Source organism: Cynocephalus volans, chromosome 2 (genome assembly GCF_027409185.1).
Source record: "Cynocephalus volans isolate mCynVol1 chromosome 2, mCynVol1.pri, whole genome shotgun sequence".
In the NCBI taxonomy this organism is placed as follows: Eukaryota; Metazoa; Chordata; class Mammalia; order Dermoptera; family Cynocephalidae; genus Cynocephalus; species Cynocephalus volans.
In genome coordinates this window covers 131,150,203-131,166,458 of record NC_084461.1, presented here as the reverse complement: position 1 = coordinate 131,166,458, position 16,256 = coordinate 131,150,203, and the positions used below count along the sequence as shown (strand labels likewise).

Sequence of the window (16,256 nt, the reverse complement as noted above, 5' to 3'; positions counted from 1 at the left end):
CAGGCCCATAACAAGGCATGCTCAAGGTCAGGGAATAAGATTGTTATCTGAGCTGAAGCCCAAGAAGAGAACTGAATCTCAAGATTTTAGACACGAGGTCAGAGGAGTACTAACATTAAGAGTGACTCTACAGTGGGTGTCAGAGGACTAGGCTGGGTGGGATGATGGGTGGCTTAAGCCTCTTCTGCTTCTGGTGAAAACTGGCTCTAGAGTCTGGGACCTGCTGATGTGCATGCAAGGGTTAAGTGCCTACCTATGGGAAAGGAAATGTTGCAGAATCTTGGAACTGGGAATTCCTTGACACAAAGTCACTTGAGCTCTTTCCAGAAATGTCTTTCAACATGTGGTCATCTTTTCTTCCTGTGTAAGCAAGACCTTTTAGGCAGCTCTAAGTTTATATTGAAAAAAAAAAAAACCCTAAAATATCACTATAAAATTGGGTTTCATTTCTTAAAGAATTCTGAAATATTTTCAGTGTGTGTTGGGGATGGGGAAAGTGGAGAGAACATTGGGATTTATTTGAGAGAATTTACCTAAGAACTCAGCCTGGGTAGCATATTCTTTCCATATTCTGTGATATTTAACATTCTGAAGTCACTGCTGTGCCTTGATCTTGCTCCTTTGGAGGTTGGCCTCCTTAATAAGAAGTAAGGTTACTAGTACCTGCTTTGCATAACAATCAGGAAGAACACATTTAAAATTTTTAACTTTTAATTTTGAAATAACTGTTAGAAGAATAGACCGGAAGAACTTCACATGTTCTTCACCTCAAGGCCCCATTCAAATTTTTAAAAAATATTATTATAAGCATATTATTATTACAAATTGTGATTTTTCTTTATGTCCTTTACCCAACCTATCCTTCCCTCTGGCCGCCTCACCCCCATTCAAGGAATTGTTTAGGTCTTTTCTTTCTTTCTTAGCACCCAGTTATAAGTGAGAACATGTGGTATTTCTCTTTCCTTGACTGGCTTATTTCCCATTCAAATTTTGCCATCTGTGCCAATTCCTTTATAGCAAAATGACCCAATCCAGCAAGACAATGTTGTTGAGGTGACATTATTCCCCAGCCTAATCTACAAATTCAGTGCAATTCCTATCAAAATTTCAGCTGCCTTTTTGGGACAAATAGACAAGCTGTTTCTAAAACTTATATGGAAATATAAGGTACCCTGAGTAGCCAAAGCAATCTTGAAAAAGAAGGAAGTTGGAGGACTCATGCTCCCCAATTTTAAAATTTGCTAAAAAGTTATAGTAATCAGTGTGGTTGGTAGTGGCATAAGGATAACATATAAATCAATGTAATAAAATTAGCAATCCATAAATAAACTTTTACATTTATGGTGAATTGATTTTTTAAGGTTTTTATTTTATTTTTAATTGAAAACAATTGTATATACCTACAAGGTACAATGTGATGTTTAGATACATGTATACATTGTGCGATGATCAAATCAGGTTAATTAACCTATCACCTTGAATACTTATAATTTCTTTGCGCTGAGAACATTTAAAATCCACTCTTTTAGTATTATAAAATATGTAATACATTATTATTAACTATAGTCACTACGCTGATCACCAGAATATATCTCTCCTAAATGAAATTTGTATACTTTGACCAATATTTCCCCTTTCCTTGTCCATCCACCACCCCCCTGCCTCTTCTAGCCACCATTCTGCTCTCTATTTCTACAAGTTTGACTCTTTTAGATTCCACATATAAGTGAAGTCATGTGGTATCTGTCTTTCTGTGCCTGGCTTATTTCATTTAGCATAATGTCCTCTAGGTTCATCTATGTTGTCACAAATGACAGAATATTCTTTTTTAAGGCTGAATAGTATTCCATTGTGTATATAAATTTATATATAGTATAAATATATATTCCATATATATTACATTTTTTAAAATCTGTTTTTAATTTTTTATAATTTTAATTTATCAATTTACGATGCAGTTGATTTTCATGTCCCTTTACCAATTCTTCCTTTTCCTCCCTCCCTCTTCCCCCTCCCCCATCAACATCATATCGTCCATTAGTCTTAACAAAATCAAGAAATTGTTGTGATTGTTGTGTCTTCTTTTTAAAGGCTGAATAGTATTCCACTGTGTATATAAATTTATATCTCTCTATATAAATATATATTCCATATTTATTACATTTAAAAAAAATCAATTGATTGGTACTTTGGTTGTTTCTATATCATGGCTATTGTGAATAATGCTGCAGTAAACATGGAAAGGCAGACATCTCTTCAACATACTAATTTCAATTCCTTTAAATATATACCCAGAAGTGGGACTGCTAGATCATATGGTAATTCTATTTTTAGATTTTTGAGGGGCCTCCATAATGGCTGTACTAATTTACAATACCACCAACGTTGTACAAGGGTTCCCTTTTCTCCGTATACTTGCCAACACTGATCTTTCATCTTTTTGATACTAGCTAATCTGATAGGTGTGGCATGATATCTCATTGTAGTTTTAATTTGCATTTCTCTGATGATTTGGAGATGTTGAGCATTTTTTCATGTATATGTTGGCCATTTGTGTGTCTTTTTTTCAGAAATGTCTATTAGGTTCTTTGCCCATTTTTAAATAGGGTTATTTGTTTTCTTATTATTGAGTAATTGGAATTCCTTGTATATTTGGGGTATATGGTAAATTGATTTTTGACAAGGGTGCCAAGAATTTCTTCGGAGAACAGTCCTTTTAAAAATTGGTGCTGGAACAGTTGGATATCCACATGCAAAACAATGTAAGAAACAAACAAAAATTAATTCAAAATGGATCAAAGACTTAAATGTAAGAGCTAAAAGTATAGAACTCTTACAAGAAACCTGAAGTGTAAATATTTATGACCTTTGAATGGGCAATGGTTTCTTACATATGACACTAAAACTACAAGAAACAAAAGAGAAAATAGATTAATTGGACATCAGGAAAATTAAAAAAACATCTGTACTGCAAAGGACAGCTCAAGAGAGTAGGAGAAAATATTTTCAGTCATGAATCTGATAAGGGACTAGTATCTAGAATACATAAAGAACTTTTACAGATCAGCAAAAAAAGACAAATAATCTGATTAAAATACAAACAAGGATTTGAAGAGCCATTTCTCCAAACACGTACAAATGGCCAATAAGCATCTGGAAATCTCCTCAACATCATTAGCTATCAGGGAAATATAAATCAAAATCAAAATCAGATACCACTTAACATCCATCAGGATGGCTAAAATAAAAAAGACAGATGAGGTGTTGGCAAAGATGTAGAGAAATTGGAGCCTTTATACATTGCTGGTGTAAATGTAAATGTAAAAATGGTGTAGCTGCTTTGGAAAACAGTGTGGTACCTCCTCAAAAAGCTAAATATGGTGGTGGTGGTTGCACAACTTCGTGAATAGACTAGAAACCACTGGAATACAGTCATGAATTGCATAAGAAAGTTTTGGTCAAGGACAGCTGACATATATAACGGTGGTCCCATTAGATTATAATATTGTACATTTACAGTACCTTATCTATATTTAGATATACAAATACTTATCATTGAGTTACAATTGCCAACAGTATTCAGTACAGAAACTTTCTGTACAGGTTTGTAGCCCAGGAGCAATAGGCTATACCATCTAGCCTAGGCTTGTAGTAATACTGTATAGATTTGTGTAAGTATACTCTGTGATGTTTGCACAATGATAAAATCACCTAACAACACATTTCTCAGAATGTATTCCTGTCATTAAAAGATGTATGACTGTAAATACTTTAAAAATGTGAATTTTATGTTATGTGAACTATTTCTATAATAATAATTAAAAGATCCATTCAGGATCATGCATTGTCATGTTCTCCAGTCTCCCTTAAGGCAAAACATTTAAACAGTCCTTCCTTGGTTTTGAAAATTGTAGATCAGTGATTTTGTAGAGTGTTCTTGAATTTGAGTTTTTCTGATGTTTCATAATGATATATTCAGGTTGTACATTTTTGGCAAAGAAATGCCAAAGTTACTCAGTGTTCTTCACTTTGAATCCTTTCAGACAGTATACGTGATGTTGATTTGCCTATCGTTAAGGATGCTAACTTCAGTCACTTCAGTAAGGTAGTGTCGGTTTTCTCCGTTGTAAAGTTATTCTTTTTCTTTTTTTAATTAGTAAATATTTTGTAATGAGATTCTTTGAGATTATGTAAATATCTCATTTTTCAATGCAATTTTATTCATGCTATTGAGTTAAACAGGCATGTTCAAAAGAGACAAACTATATAAACAAATGTAGGTAATCTTTATATGTTCCAAATTACACATTCTCCTTTTCATTTGCTAGAATCAATTTCTAATGAACAGAAATGCTCTTATTTCTCAAACTGAAAAAAAACAAAAACAAAAGTTTACTGGTAAGAGAATAGAATTGTGGTTACTAGAGGCTGGGAAGAGGAGTGGGAAGGGGAGAAAAGGAGTGATTAGTTAATGGACACAACATTATATAGGAAAAGTAAGTTCTAGTGGTGTACAATAGTGCTAGGTATCTATAATTAACAATTACTTATTGTATGTTCTCAAATGGCTCAAAGAGAGGAGCTCAAATGTTCTTGTTACAAAGAAATGATAAAGTTTTATAATGATAAACATGCTAACTACCCTGATTTGATCTTCACACATTGTATATATGTATTTAAATATAACTCTGTGCTCATACATATGTACAATCAATACATGTAAATGAAAAATAAATTTCTTTAAAACAAAAGTTTACTCATCGTATGTCTTTAACATGCCAAGCATGTTGCAAAGAACATAATATATGCTTTTAGGTCTTGGTAAATATTGGAGAAGGATGGCCATATAGATCATAACCATCCCTTTCTTTTCTATAGGACTTTATAGTTTCCAAAGTATATTTACATGCATTATCTCACATGACTTTCAAAATATAAAGGCCAGGTTAAGTGTTCTCTTTATTTTTTAAGTAAGGAAAGAGATATTTGCACACTTAAAATGACCTGCCCAAGGCCACACACCCAATAAATATTCAGTTTTGGGGTAAGCACACAAGACTTTTGTTCTAGGGTCTGGTGTATGCTCCTGAATTGCTTGGTGGAGCTTTATAACACAGATGATGACGATAAGTTTGATAAAAACCACAATGAGGCAAAAGCTCATGATTACACAGAGAAGTGAGTAAAACTGAATAAAATCATTTCTTCTCCAAGGTCTAACCTTGGAAAACTAAAATTAAAGAAAAAAGTCCAATATACACTCATATTTATGGTAATTTAGCAGATTCCCATGTGGTGAAGATTTACTTTTCCTGAAAAAAAAAGAAGAAGAGAAATTTGATATATATATATGCCACAGTAAGAAATATAGCAGTCCCTCCTTATCCTCAGTGGATACATTCTAAGACCCCCAGTGGGTGCCTGAAACCACAGATAGTACTGAAGCCTCTACTGCATATACTATGTCTTTTCCTATGCATACATAATTATGATAAATTTTAATTTATAAATTAGGCACAGGAAGATTACCAACAATAATAATAAAATACAGCAATTACAATATAATGTAATAAAAGTTATGTGAATATGGTCTCTCTCTCCCTTTCTCTCTCTCTCTCAAAATATCTTATTGTACTGTACTCATCTTACTTCTTTTGATCAGTTGATCTGATAACCAAGATGACTATTAAGTGACTAACGGGTGGTAGAGTGTACAATATGGACATGCTTGATAAAGGAATGACTCACATCCCAGGTGAGACAAACTGGGACAGTGTGAGATTTCATGATGCTACTCAGCACAATGAACAATTTAAAACTTATGAATTGTTTATTTCTGGAATTTTCCATTTCATATTTTCAGACTGCAGTTGAAACCACAGAAAATGAAACCAAGGATAAGGGGAGACTACTGTATATATAAATTCCATTGATGTTAAATAGTAACACACTTCAGTGGGAACTTATTTTAGCTATTTCTATTTTTAGGTTGTATATTAGTCCATTTTCTGTTGCTTATAACTGAATTCCTGAAAATGAGTAATACATAAGGAAACAAAATTTATTTCTTAAAGTTTTGGAAGCTGGGAAATCCAAGGTCCAGGGAACACATCTGGTGAGGGCTTTCTTTTTGGTGGTGGCTCTGTACAGAGTCCCATAGCAACACAGGGTATCCACATGGCAAGAGAATGGAATGAGTAAGAGAACTAATCTGCTCACTTGCTCTCTGTATAAAGCCATCAGAACCACTCTCTGATAACCATTAAACTATTAACTCATTACTCCATGAATAGATTAATCCATTCATGAGGGCACAGTCCTCATGATCCAATCACCTCTTAAAAGTCCCACCTTCCAAATACCATAACAGGATTTCCCACCCTCTTAACACTGTTAACAATGGGGATTGAATTTCCAACACATGCTATGTGGGGGACATTCAACATATAGCAGGTTGTTACCATCATAATTCTTAATAATATACCTCTATTTCTTGGTTTATTAACTAAAAATAGCTGTTTATTGACTCCCATCTATGGAGGAAAAATTAATTTATATTCCCTTTCCATTCATTTCCTCTTCCCAATTCTTGACAGGTATAGCAAGACTTTTTAAAAATTCTGCTTATTACCTTTGTAACTTTATATAACATATTTTAGTCGCAATTTATATATAATCATCTTTAAACACTATCTCATAACCCTGTAAGTACCTTCTCTGTGTCTATACAAGGGGCCCTCAAAAAGTTCATGGAAATATTTGTTTTTTTAAATTCCATTTTTCCATTAATTTTTGAAGTATTCTCATATACTTTCCTTGATCAGCTTTTCTCTCTGAAGATCTGTCACCTCTATTTTTACTTTTACATCTCAAATATTAAAAATATGCATGTTCTGTTCTGCATACCACAATTATATCTTCTGTAATTTGCTTATAGTTGGATTCTAAAATTTGAATAGCAATAATTATCTTTAAACATCATTCACAAATATTAAAAGGATTCTGGGAATTTATCTATTATTGGCCAAATCTGGACTTCATTTTCAGAAAGTTTGGGGATCTGTTGTACCTAGTGAGTTTTGAGAAATATTAGAAGGTAAGGGTCACCATTATCACCACTCTAGTGTCTGCTTAGGATGTAGTAGAGACTGAAGGTGCTCAGGTCTCCAGTGATGCTAAGTGTTTCCTAAGCTTTTTTAGCAAGTGTGAAGAACAAACATTAGTGAGACCCTGAGCCAGCATACCCATCTGCCACTTATGGTTCTACAGTTTTGTCTGTTGTTTTTCCTTGGGAGCTTCTTTTACCTCATCTGAAAAGTGAGGTGAATAATACCTACCTCATGGTGCTGTGTAAGGATTACCAAAACAGGAGATGTGAGAGCATTTTGTGAACTATAAAGTGTTTAACAGATGTTATGTACTGGGTCATATTATAGTAGAAGGAATTTGATTCCCAGGGGTTGTAAGGAGTTATGGTAGATGAAACTCTAGAAATAACATTTGGACCCTGGATTGCAGGTCAGTGACCTGGGTTCTTGTCTTGGTCTTCCACATAAACAATAAGGTGTTTTCAAATTTTGGAGTTCATTGTTTCCATCCATAAAATGAGGCTGTTGGCTGACTCTCTTCCAGTCCTGGCAATCAGTAATTTGAAGTAGAGGTACATATTTTGCCCAAGTTCCATATCATGGTTCTATTGATATCTTGACCTGATCTTCCAGTACAGTTGGCAGGAATTGTCATAAGTTTTTCCATCTGTACCACACGTGAGGGTGAAGATGAGCTCACAGTGTCAGAGTGTGCCTGTGTCATGGTCATTATATCTATCACAATGCAGGAGGAAGAGTTTTCATGTACACAGATGGTAGTCTGTAGTGGTGAAATAAGCATATGGGCTATGATGTCCAATGGTCCGCGTAGGATTGCTAACTCACTTTGTGGTTTTCTGCAAATTCCTTACCCTTGCCAAATCTCAGTGGATAACGGGACATGTTTCATAGTTTATTTGAGAGGAATAAGTAAAATAATAAGCATAAAACTTATTTCATAAGGTCTATTATAAAATCAGTGTTCACTAAGTGTTAGCCATTGTTACCTTAGGTTATTTGTAAATTAGACAAAAGAAAAATCACTAGGGCTTCTGAATAATGTGAGATCATTTTGAAGAAATAGTTTGAAATACCTTGATTTTTTCTCCTATAAATTGAGTACTGCAAACTATTTCCTGCATTTATTCATACAGTAGGAAACATATTTAATACTTTCCTTTATAGGTAAGTAATAATTTAGGGAGATTTCAACTTTTCCTTTCATTCTTTTTCAAAACTGGTTTTTGCTCATGGAGTTCATATATTAGACATAAAATAAAGATGTTTTCATTATAGCTTATTTTCCCTAGATTTTAAGTCAGGGATAACATATTGGTGTTGAAATCAAGATAGCATTGTGAAAAGAGCACTGGACTTGGGTCCTGATTCCTACTTAGGCTTTCTAGCTTCACTTCTCTCATTTGTTTTTTTTTTGTTTGTTTTGTTTTTTTAAAAAGGATGACACCAGCCCTTCCTATCTCAAAAAATAAAATTAGTAAATGTTCATGAAAATGTTTTATAATTAACAGAATTCTATTAGAAAACAAGATTTAAAAACTTAAACGGATACAGTAACTTCAAAACAACTTTTACAATACTTTATAGACAGTTAATTGATACAATCAAACTAATCTTGTGTTTGGTATCACCAAGAAGATTTAGGAAAAAAAGAAAACAGTGTTGAAAAGATAAAGACAAGAATTTGCTGTTTAAAATTATTTGCAGACAAGTGATTTGCTAAATATATAGTCAATATCAAGAACTGATTTTCATTTCCCATCACACAATTTTGTTATATGATTTAGCACTCACCTTATCTCCACTAAGCATGCTCCTAGACTTTATGGATAACAGACAGGAAATGCTCATGAATGACCAGAGACTGACTCACCAGAGGAAAACCAAAATGCCTGAATAAGGAGACTCCAGTAAGATATGACCATCATTGTAGAGAGAGTTGTTTCTTTACTGTGGGTGCTGTGTTTAGTGGATGTTCTGGCTAAACATTCCTGTCAAAGGACCTTTTTACACCCATTTGCACATAGGCTGCCCACTTGGGTTGGGGATGGGCTGTATGGGCCAATTAGCAAGAGAAGTGGAAGCTGGGTTCAGTTCCCATTTGCTGAAAAGGACTCTGGTGAACAGCCACGGTTCTGCCACATTTGGCCTAGATCAAATTTTACCTTCTCCGGTAGCTATTTACTGTTAATTTCATACAGTAGTGATTTTGCTTTCTACAGGGATCCTATTATATTGAGCTGGGTCAAATATCTGTCTCTGAATTTTCTTATTATTTTTTAATTTTTTGCTGCAGAACAAGTCTTAATACATTTAAAAAGACTAAGATCATAGAAGATAATAGAAAATATGTTCTGTGACCACAATAACAGAAGGAAATTTAGAAAATTCACAAATGTGTGGAAATTAAACAACAATCTCCTAAATAAATATGCACAAAAGAAAATCACAGGGAAATTAGTACATTGAGATAAAAATCAAAGTGCAACATATCAAAATTTATAGGATGCAAGTCTCATGCAGTGCTTACAGGAAAATTTAAACATCTAAACACCTATTTTAGAAGTAAGAAAAATCTCAAATCAGTAATGTAAACTTTTACCTTAAGGAAATAGAAAAAGAAGAGCAAACTAAACCAAAAGCAAATATAAGTAGGAAATAACAAAGATTACAACAGAAATATATGAAATAGGGAATTAAAAAACAATGCAGGAAAACAAAGAAACAAAAAGTTGATTCTTTAAAAAGATTGACAAAATTTCCAAACCTTTATTGAAACTGACCAAGAAAAAAGTTAGAAGACCAAAATTGCCAAAATCAGAAATAAAGCAGGGGTATTATTATATTGTTATTATGGTTTTTTGTGGTGGTAAGATTTAGTTTTTTTCTCTTGCTCGCTGGCATTTTTGTTCTACCAGTGGGTTTTGTTCTTTCTTGTGTATTTGTGGTAGTGATTACTGTTTTTTGGATTCCAGATGTAGGACTTCCTTGAGGATTTCTTGTAAAGCTGGTCATGTGGTGGTGAACTCCCACAGTTTTTGTTTGTCTGGAAAATACACTATTTCTTGCTCATTCCTGAAGTTTACTTCATATCCTTGCTGGGTATAGTAAACTTGGCTGGCAGGTTTTTCTTTTAGTATTTTGAATAGATATCCCATTTTCTTCTGGCTTGTAGAGTTTCTTTTGAAAAGTCTGCAGTTAGTCTGATAGGGGCTCCCTTACATTGACTTGACACTTTCCTCTGCTTCTTTTATTCTCTCTTTGTCTTTGAATTTTGCCAGTTTGACTATACTGTGTTTTGGAGTCTGTTTGAAGGTCTGTGTCTCTCCCTATACTTGGGAAATTTTCCATGATCATTTCATTGAATAGGTTTTTCAATGCCTTTTCCTTCTCTTCCCCTTTTGGAACACCCATAATTTAAATGTTTGTGCACTTAAACTTGAGCCCTCTTAGATTTTCTTCAGTTTTTAAAGTTCTTTTTCCCTAGTCTACCTGGGTTATTTCAAAAAAGCTATCTTCTATCTTCAAGATCAGAAATTCTTTCTTCTGTTTGTTCTAACCTGCTGCTTAAGCTCTCAGTTGTGTTTTCTTGTTTTGTTAGTGAATCTTTCAGTTCCATGAGTTCTGCTACATTCTTTTTTAAGGTATTAGTCTTTTCGTAAATTTCCTCCTTCATATCCTGGATTTTTTTTTTTCTTGTTTCTTCATGTTGTCTGAGGCTTATCATATCTCAGGGAGTTTCCCTAAGATTGTTGCTTGGAAGTCCTTTTCAGTCATTTCAACGGTTTCCTCCTCTATAGGGTCTGGTATTTGTGAATTACTGTATTCTTTTGGTGGTGTCATATTTTCCTGGGTTTCCATATTTCTAGTATCTCTACATAGATGTCTGGTCATCTTGTAGAGCAGTTGCTTCTTCTATTACTCTGGAGTGGATCTGAGCAAAGCTATCCCCTTCTTTTTCCAGTCTCACCTGTTTACTCCCCTTGTGTCAATGCAGTCAAGTGTCCAGAAGGCCACCTGCATGGTGTCTATGGCTACTACTGTGGCAACAAGTTGCTTTTGCAGAAGCTGTGGCTGTGGCACTAGCTGTAGTGGGCTACCCATGTAGAAGTGGTGTTTTTGTACTCTCTCTTGCCTGCTTCTGGTTGAAGGTGGCTGCCCTAAGCTCCTGCTTAGGACCCCAGGCATTGCACTTTTACCTGCTTCCAGGTGGATGGGGCTGCCCTTGACTCCTGCCTAGGACCTTGGGCATTGCTATCTTTGCCTCTATCACTGAATTTTCTAATTCTAAATGTATACCAATTAAAAATTTTGATCATTTAGGGCCTTCCTCAGTTCTATTGAATTACAGTCTATGGGGTGAGGTTTTGGCATGTTTATTTTAATTAGTGTCTCATTATTCTTATGCAATAAGCCTGGTATTTGCAAACACATGAGGTTTCATTCCAATGGTGTTTCTATATTATAATTATTATCCTTGGTTCATTAGGCTGCAATAATAGAAAGGATTAGTAGAGAGGTGATAGTTTTGATTTCCCTGCATCTGTTGGACAAAAATTGGGGTGATTAGTCCATTAGTAGATTACAAACCAGCATATTTTAAGGTAAGCAATGCCTAATTGTAGTAGACCCAGGCAAGATGGTTCAGATTAGAAATATGTAAAGAAAATAAGACTTGAGAAATGGTTGGATTAACTGGAGATTTTTATCCTAGAGAAAATAAATTTTACTGGAGACAGAATATTCATCTCCAAGTATTTGAAAGCCTGTGAATTGGTAAAAGGATAAACTTCTTTATTTTATAGTCTCATTGTCTCTGATGGTTGACAGCTTCGTGAATGTAGTTTTCAGCTCTAGACAAGTAGAGCATCCTGACAATCAGACCTTTACAGCAATGAACATGCTTCCTCATGGAGCAGTGATTTTTTTAATCCATGTTCTAGTAGAGCTGGGCCCAGGAGATATTATGGTACGTTTATGAAAAAAATTGGCTGGAAAACCCTCATTCTAGGAATGACTTCTTGGAATAAGAGGTTTCCTTTTGAAGAACTTTGGAAAAGAGACCAATGTAAAGAACTTGCATGGTACATAGACTAGTTCCCCGTGGCTAAAGACTCCAGTAGAGGGTAAGGTGTTCATTGTATTTGTGTGTGTGTGTGTGTGTGTGTGTGTGTGTGTGTGTGTGTGTGTGTATTGTGTGTATGTGCATGCGTCCATGTGTGCATGTGTTTCTTGGAAGCCATTTGGAATGCTTTGTAAAAAATTTTCTCCTGAACAACAAGACCTTTATGTTCCTCAAGTTTTTATAATTGAGATTTTTTATCTATGAAACAAATACAAGCAGAAGTAAAGGTAAACTTTCTGGGAAGACTCTTTTATTGACATATAAAAAGAAGCCAGCCTGTCACTGAGGCATGAGTTTGCAAGGGAAACACAGTGACTTTCTCCATTCAGTAAAGATGATTCGGGATCTAGCTCTGCTCCCATCCAGAACATCAAGGAAGATGAAGGAAAGTCAGTCAGAGCCCAGGGATGATGAAGATGATGATGAATGTATCACTGCTCTCTAGCCACATCCATGGAGAAGTTAGCAACTTCCTTCATGAAGAAACTGAACTTTTCCATTACTTTTCCTAATGAAAGACACAGTTAACAACATTCATTAACACTAGAGGAGATTTTATATAATATTGGAGCTGAAATGAACTATAGAGGTTATGAGTCAAAACCTTGTTTTGTAGATGAAGAAACTGAGTCCCAGAAAAGAAATATCCTTGCCACTGGCAGTTTCTGACAGAGGCAAAAGCAGAATTTCCCTATAATTTCCAGAAATAGATTTCCAGTGATAATTTCTATCTACTGCCTCCTATGATCTCAGAGTCTACTGATCACCCAGTGTCTTAAAAAAACAGAAGGAGGACTTTGACAATGGAAGTTCAGGTGTCCCGTCCCTCAGCTTTCCTGGTCAGCAGCTGGATCCCGCCTCAGTGAGGAGGAGTTCCAACGTGTTTACCTTTAAGTGTCTCTTGAACCCAGCTAGTTTTTTGGCCCAGGGCCCAGTGTATGTCAATGCTAGAGAATCTTTCCTTTTGTGAAATAAAACTTTATGAAATAAAAATGTAGACGCGTCTTTCTCGGCTCAGGGCCTAATCTGATATTCTACCTTGTTCAGAACATCACCACTTAAGATAAGTGGCCAAAATTCATCCAGTGACCTAAAAGAGAGTTAGCAATGATCAAAAGGACTTAGTGTGAGACAGTAAATGTTAAGGTGCATACCTTGCACCAAAGAAGTGACATCTGCCTAGTTTACATTTCTTCAAAAACTCTATGAAGGCCAAACAAAATACCTAAACAAAACATGTCCATGGAATTCTGGTCCATGTACTGACAGCTTGCATCCCTTAGGTTAGATAAAACAATCATTTTGGTAGCCTTCTTCATGCTTAAAGCTACAGATATACAGAGCCTACAGGAAATTGAGGTTAAAGGACCTCTAGCCAAGTTTGTCTAAGAATCAAGCTATATGAAGGGTGTTAAGAATGTTAGATGTCATATAGGGTAACGGTTTTCAAATACTTTTTGGTGTGGAATTCAGGACCCTTTCTTCAAACAAGATATTGTATGGAAATCCACTACTTAAAATAGTCAGAAGCTGAACTTGGAGCTGGAGACCTCCCCAAATGGTCCCCTTAACCCCTTTGGTGACTCCTGATGTGCCTCTACAGATCCTCTGGACTCTGGGGAACAGCAGTTTAAGAACTCATGGTCTTGTTGGATTTCCACAGTTGACAGACAGGAATTGGAGATTCTTTGATAGGATAGGACTAGTCCAAGCTGGCAGAGCAGGTAGCCCAACCCTGGTTTGAGTGTGACAGTCAGTTTTCTATTCCCACCTGCTGTTGTGGGTGGGAATAAGTACAGTGTATGGAGAGTTAAGCAGGCATCTGGAAAAAGGAGGAATTTGTAGTGGAGAACACTAGCCCCAGATCTCACTTTCTTGCTATGAGGTACTTACAAGCTCTCGGTACACAAGTGACATTCATTCCCATAGGTGATGTAGTCAGAACCACAAACTGGCAGGTATGTGATGGGGCAGGGGATGGCCACTACTGGGTACTTCTTATAAATGCTGCAGTCCACCTGTGTCAGACATAAGAGAATGTCCTGCTTTTCTCCCAGATCTCAAGCTAGGCTACCCTGGCCTTTAGTAGACAGGCTACAAGAGTTCCAGATTAGGTATTCTGATGCTGCTGTGGCTGCTTCTATTTGTACTAATATTACCACTATGATAAATATTGTACTACTAGCACCACTTCCATTTTTCTTCTACACTCAGTGAGCAGTTATTGAGCATTTCTGTGCCATTCACTAAACTTAAATCTTATGTGAATTTTCTTTGTTTAATCTTCAGAACAACTGATAAGATAGGTTCTACTCTTACCTTTATTTAGATATGGGGAAATTAAAGCTTAGATAGAGAGATAACTTGTATAAGGTAAATGCTGGTAAGTGGTAGAGTTGGGATTTGAATCCAGAGTCTGGGCAATTAATCAAGGTAACTGCCCTGTCTCTCACATGTTGTCCCTCCATGAATATTTCATCAGCCTCTCATGGAAGTCAGCTCTCTCTCCTTTAACTCTGGATTTAATTTTTTTTTTTTTTTTTTTTAGGATGTGATTATTTATGTGCATGTCATATTTTTTCAACTGCCTTCTGGAGAGCAGAGGTCATTTTTTCATATGTGTTTGTCTTCCCCTTTAATCCCCCTAAACATATTGAATTAATCCTACATATTTGCTGACTAAGTGACAGTCAATAGGAGTTGAAATTAAAATGTTATTCAAATACTCACCGTTGTTAAAGACAGACTGGTGGCTTCTGAAAAGATATAGACGGAAATGTTTAAAATAAAGCAATACCTTGAAATCTCATTAATTAATGTAAGTTTTGTCCTATAATTAAAGACTTTGCCCTTCCTCTGGCAGTGAGTCTCAGCACACTCCCTATCCTTAAGCAGAAACCCAACTGTTTGCTGAGGAAGTTGGACAGCCAGTGGGTTTGGTAAACTCTTGATTCAGGCAGTGGAATTATCCAAATTTCCTCCCTTTATTGAACAAATGATGTTTTTTGGAGCTGACATGTGTTTTATAATCGCTCATAGTCATATAGCAAGAAGAGGTATTGCAGTCACCACTACTAAGAGCCTGAAGCACCATCTTTGATATCCTCCCCCTCCTAATTGATATAGAGGAATGTAATGGAATTTCTTTAAGATGTTAGAAACTTATTTTAATTAAGTAATTTTTCACTATGTAGAAGTATCATTGTTAACTCTCAGATTTTAAAGAATTGTGTTTTATTTTGATCCTCCTAAATTGATTTGGGTAGACATCCAAGTATTTCTGGATCTTTGCACTGAGGAATAGTATCTAATAGCACAGACAATGTCCTAATGAAATAGAAGACTTATGGAGAAATTAGATCATTCTTTGTTGTTGTTTCATGAATGCAAGTAAGAATCCTTGAAAGGGTTGAAATTAGACTCAGTCCCTCAAATTGCAGCCAGAACATACAATCCTCCCTTCCCAGGACAGGGCTATTTCTATTACAATCCAGTACAGTTTAAATCCACACAACCTGACATTTCCTTCAGATGCTCACATCCCAGGAAAGATTATTGGATAAGGTTTAAGGTTAATGGCTGTATGGGGCATTGTCCACCTTTAACTCACCTGAATTGCTGCAGAAATGGGTCACTATACAGAGTAGAAGGAGAGTCCCAATGATTTTCATGATGGAGATGGTTGTGACACAGAGGCTGCTCTGAGATTGTCGCCACAGTAAGCCCTGCCCTAGGAAAGGAGTCATACTTATATGGCAAGGCTTGGTTTATTTACCTTTCCTGTGAGGTCATCCAGAGTCAGTGTTGGCTCTGGGAGAACCTCACAGCACGGTGTCACACCCTAGGCTGTGTTGAAATTCTTGTCACTTAATTGCTACTTCCTATCTGAGCAACAAATTGGTTATTTGAAGTGAGGAGTGTTTTTCTGTCTGTTTCATAGGTGGAGACTGTTAAGAATTCTAAACCTCATATAGTAGAAGAGATTAAATATGGGCTGCTTGACCTAGTTATGAAATAAGTGAAAA

The 16,256-nt window shown here is 35.6% G+C and overlaps 1 protein-coding gene across 1 annotated transcript; it reads right to left on the bottom strand.

Annotated features, from left to right (window-relative positions):
- Positions 1-12,693: 12,693 nt before the first annotated feature.
- SPINK7 (serine peptidase inhibitor Kazal type 7) lies at positions 12,694-15,902 on the bottom strand. Its single transcript, XM_063087668.1, has 4 exons — positions 15,842-15,902; positions 14,962-14,987; positions 14,125-14,249; positions 12,694-12,739 (listed from the first exon to the last, which is right to left on the bottom strand). The coding sequence occupies exons 1-4, from the start codon at positions 15,900-15,902 to the stop codon at positions 12,694-12,696; spliced, it is 258 nt and encodes an 85-aa protein (XP_062943738.1).
- Between the last annotated feature and the right edge of the window lie 354 nt (positions 15,903-16,256).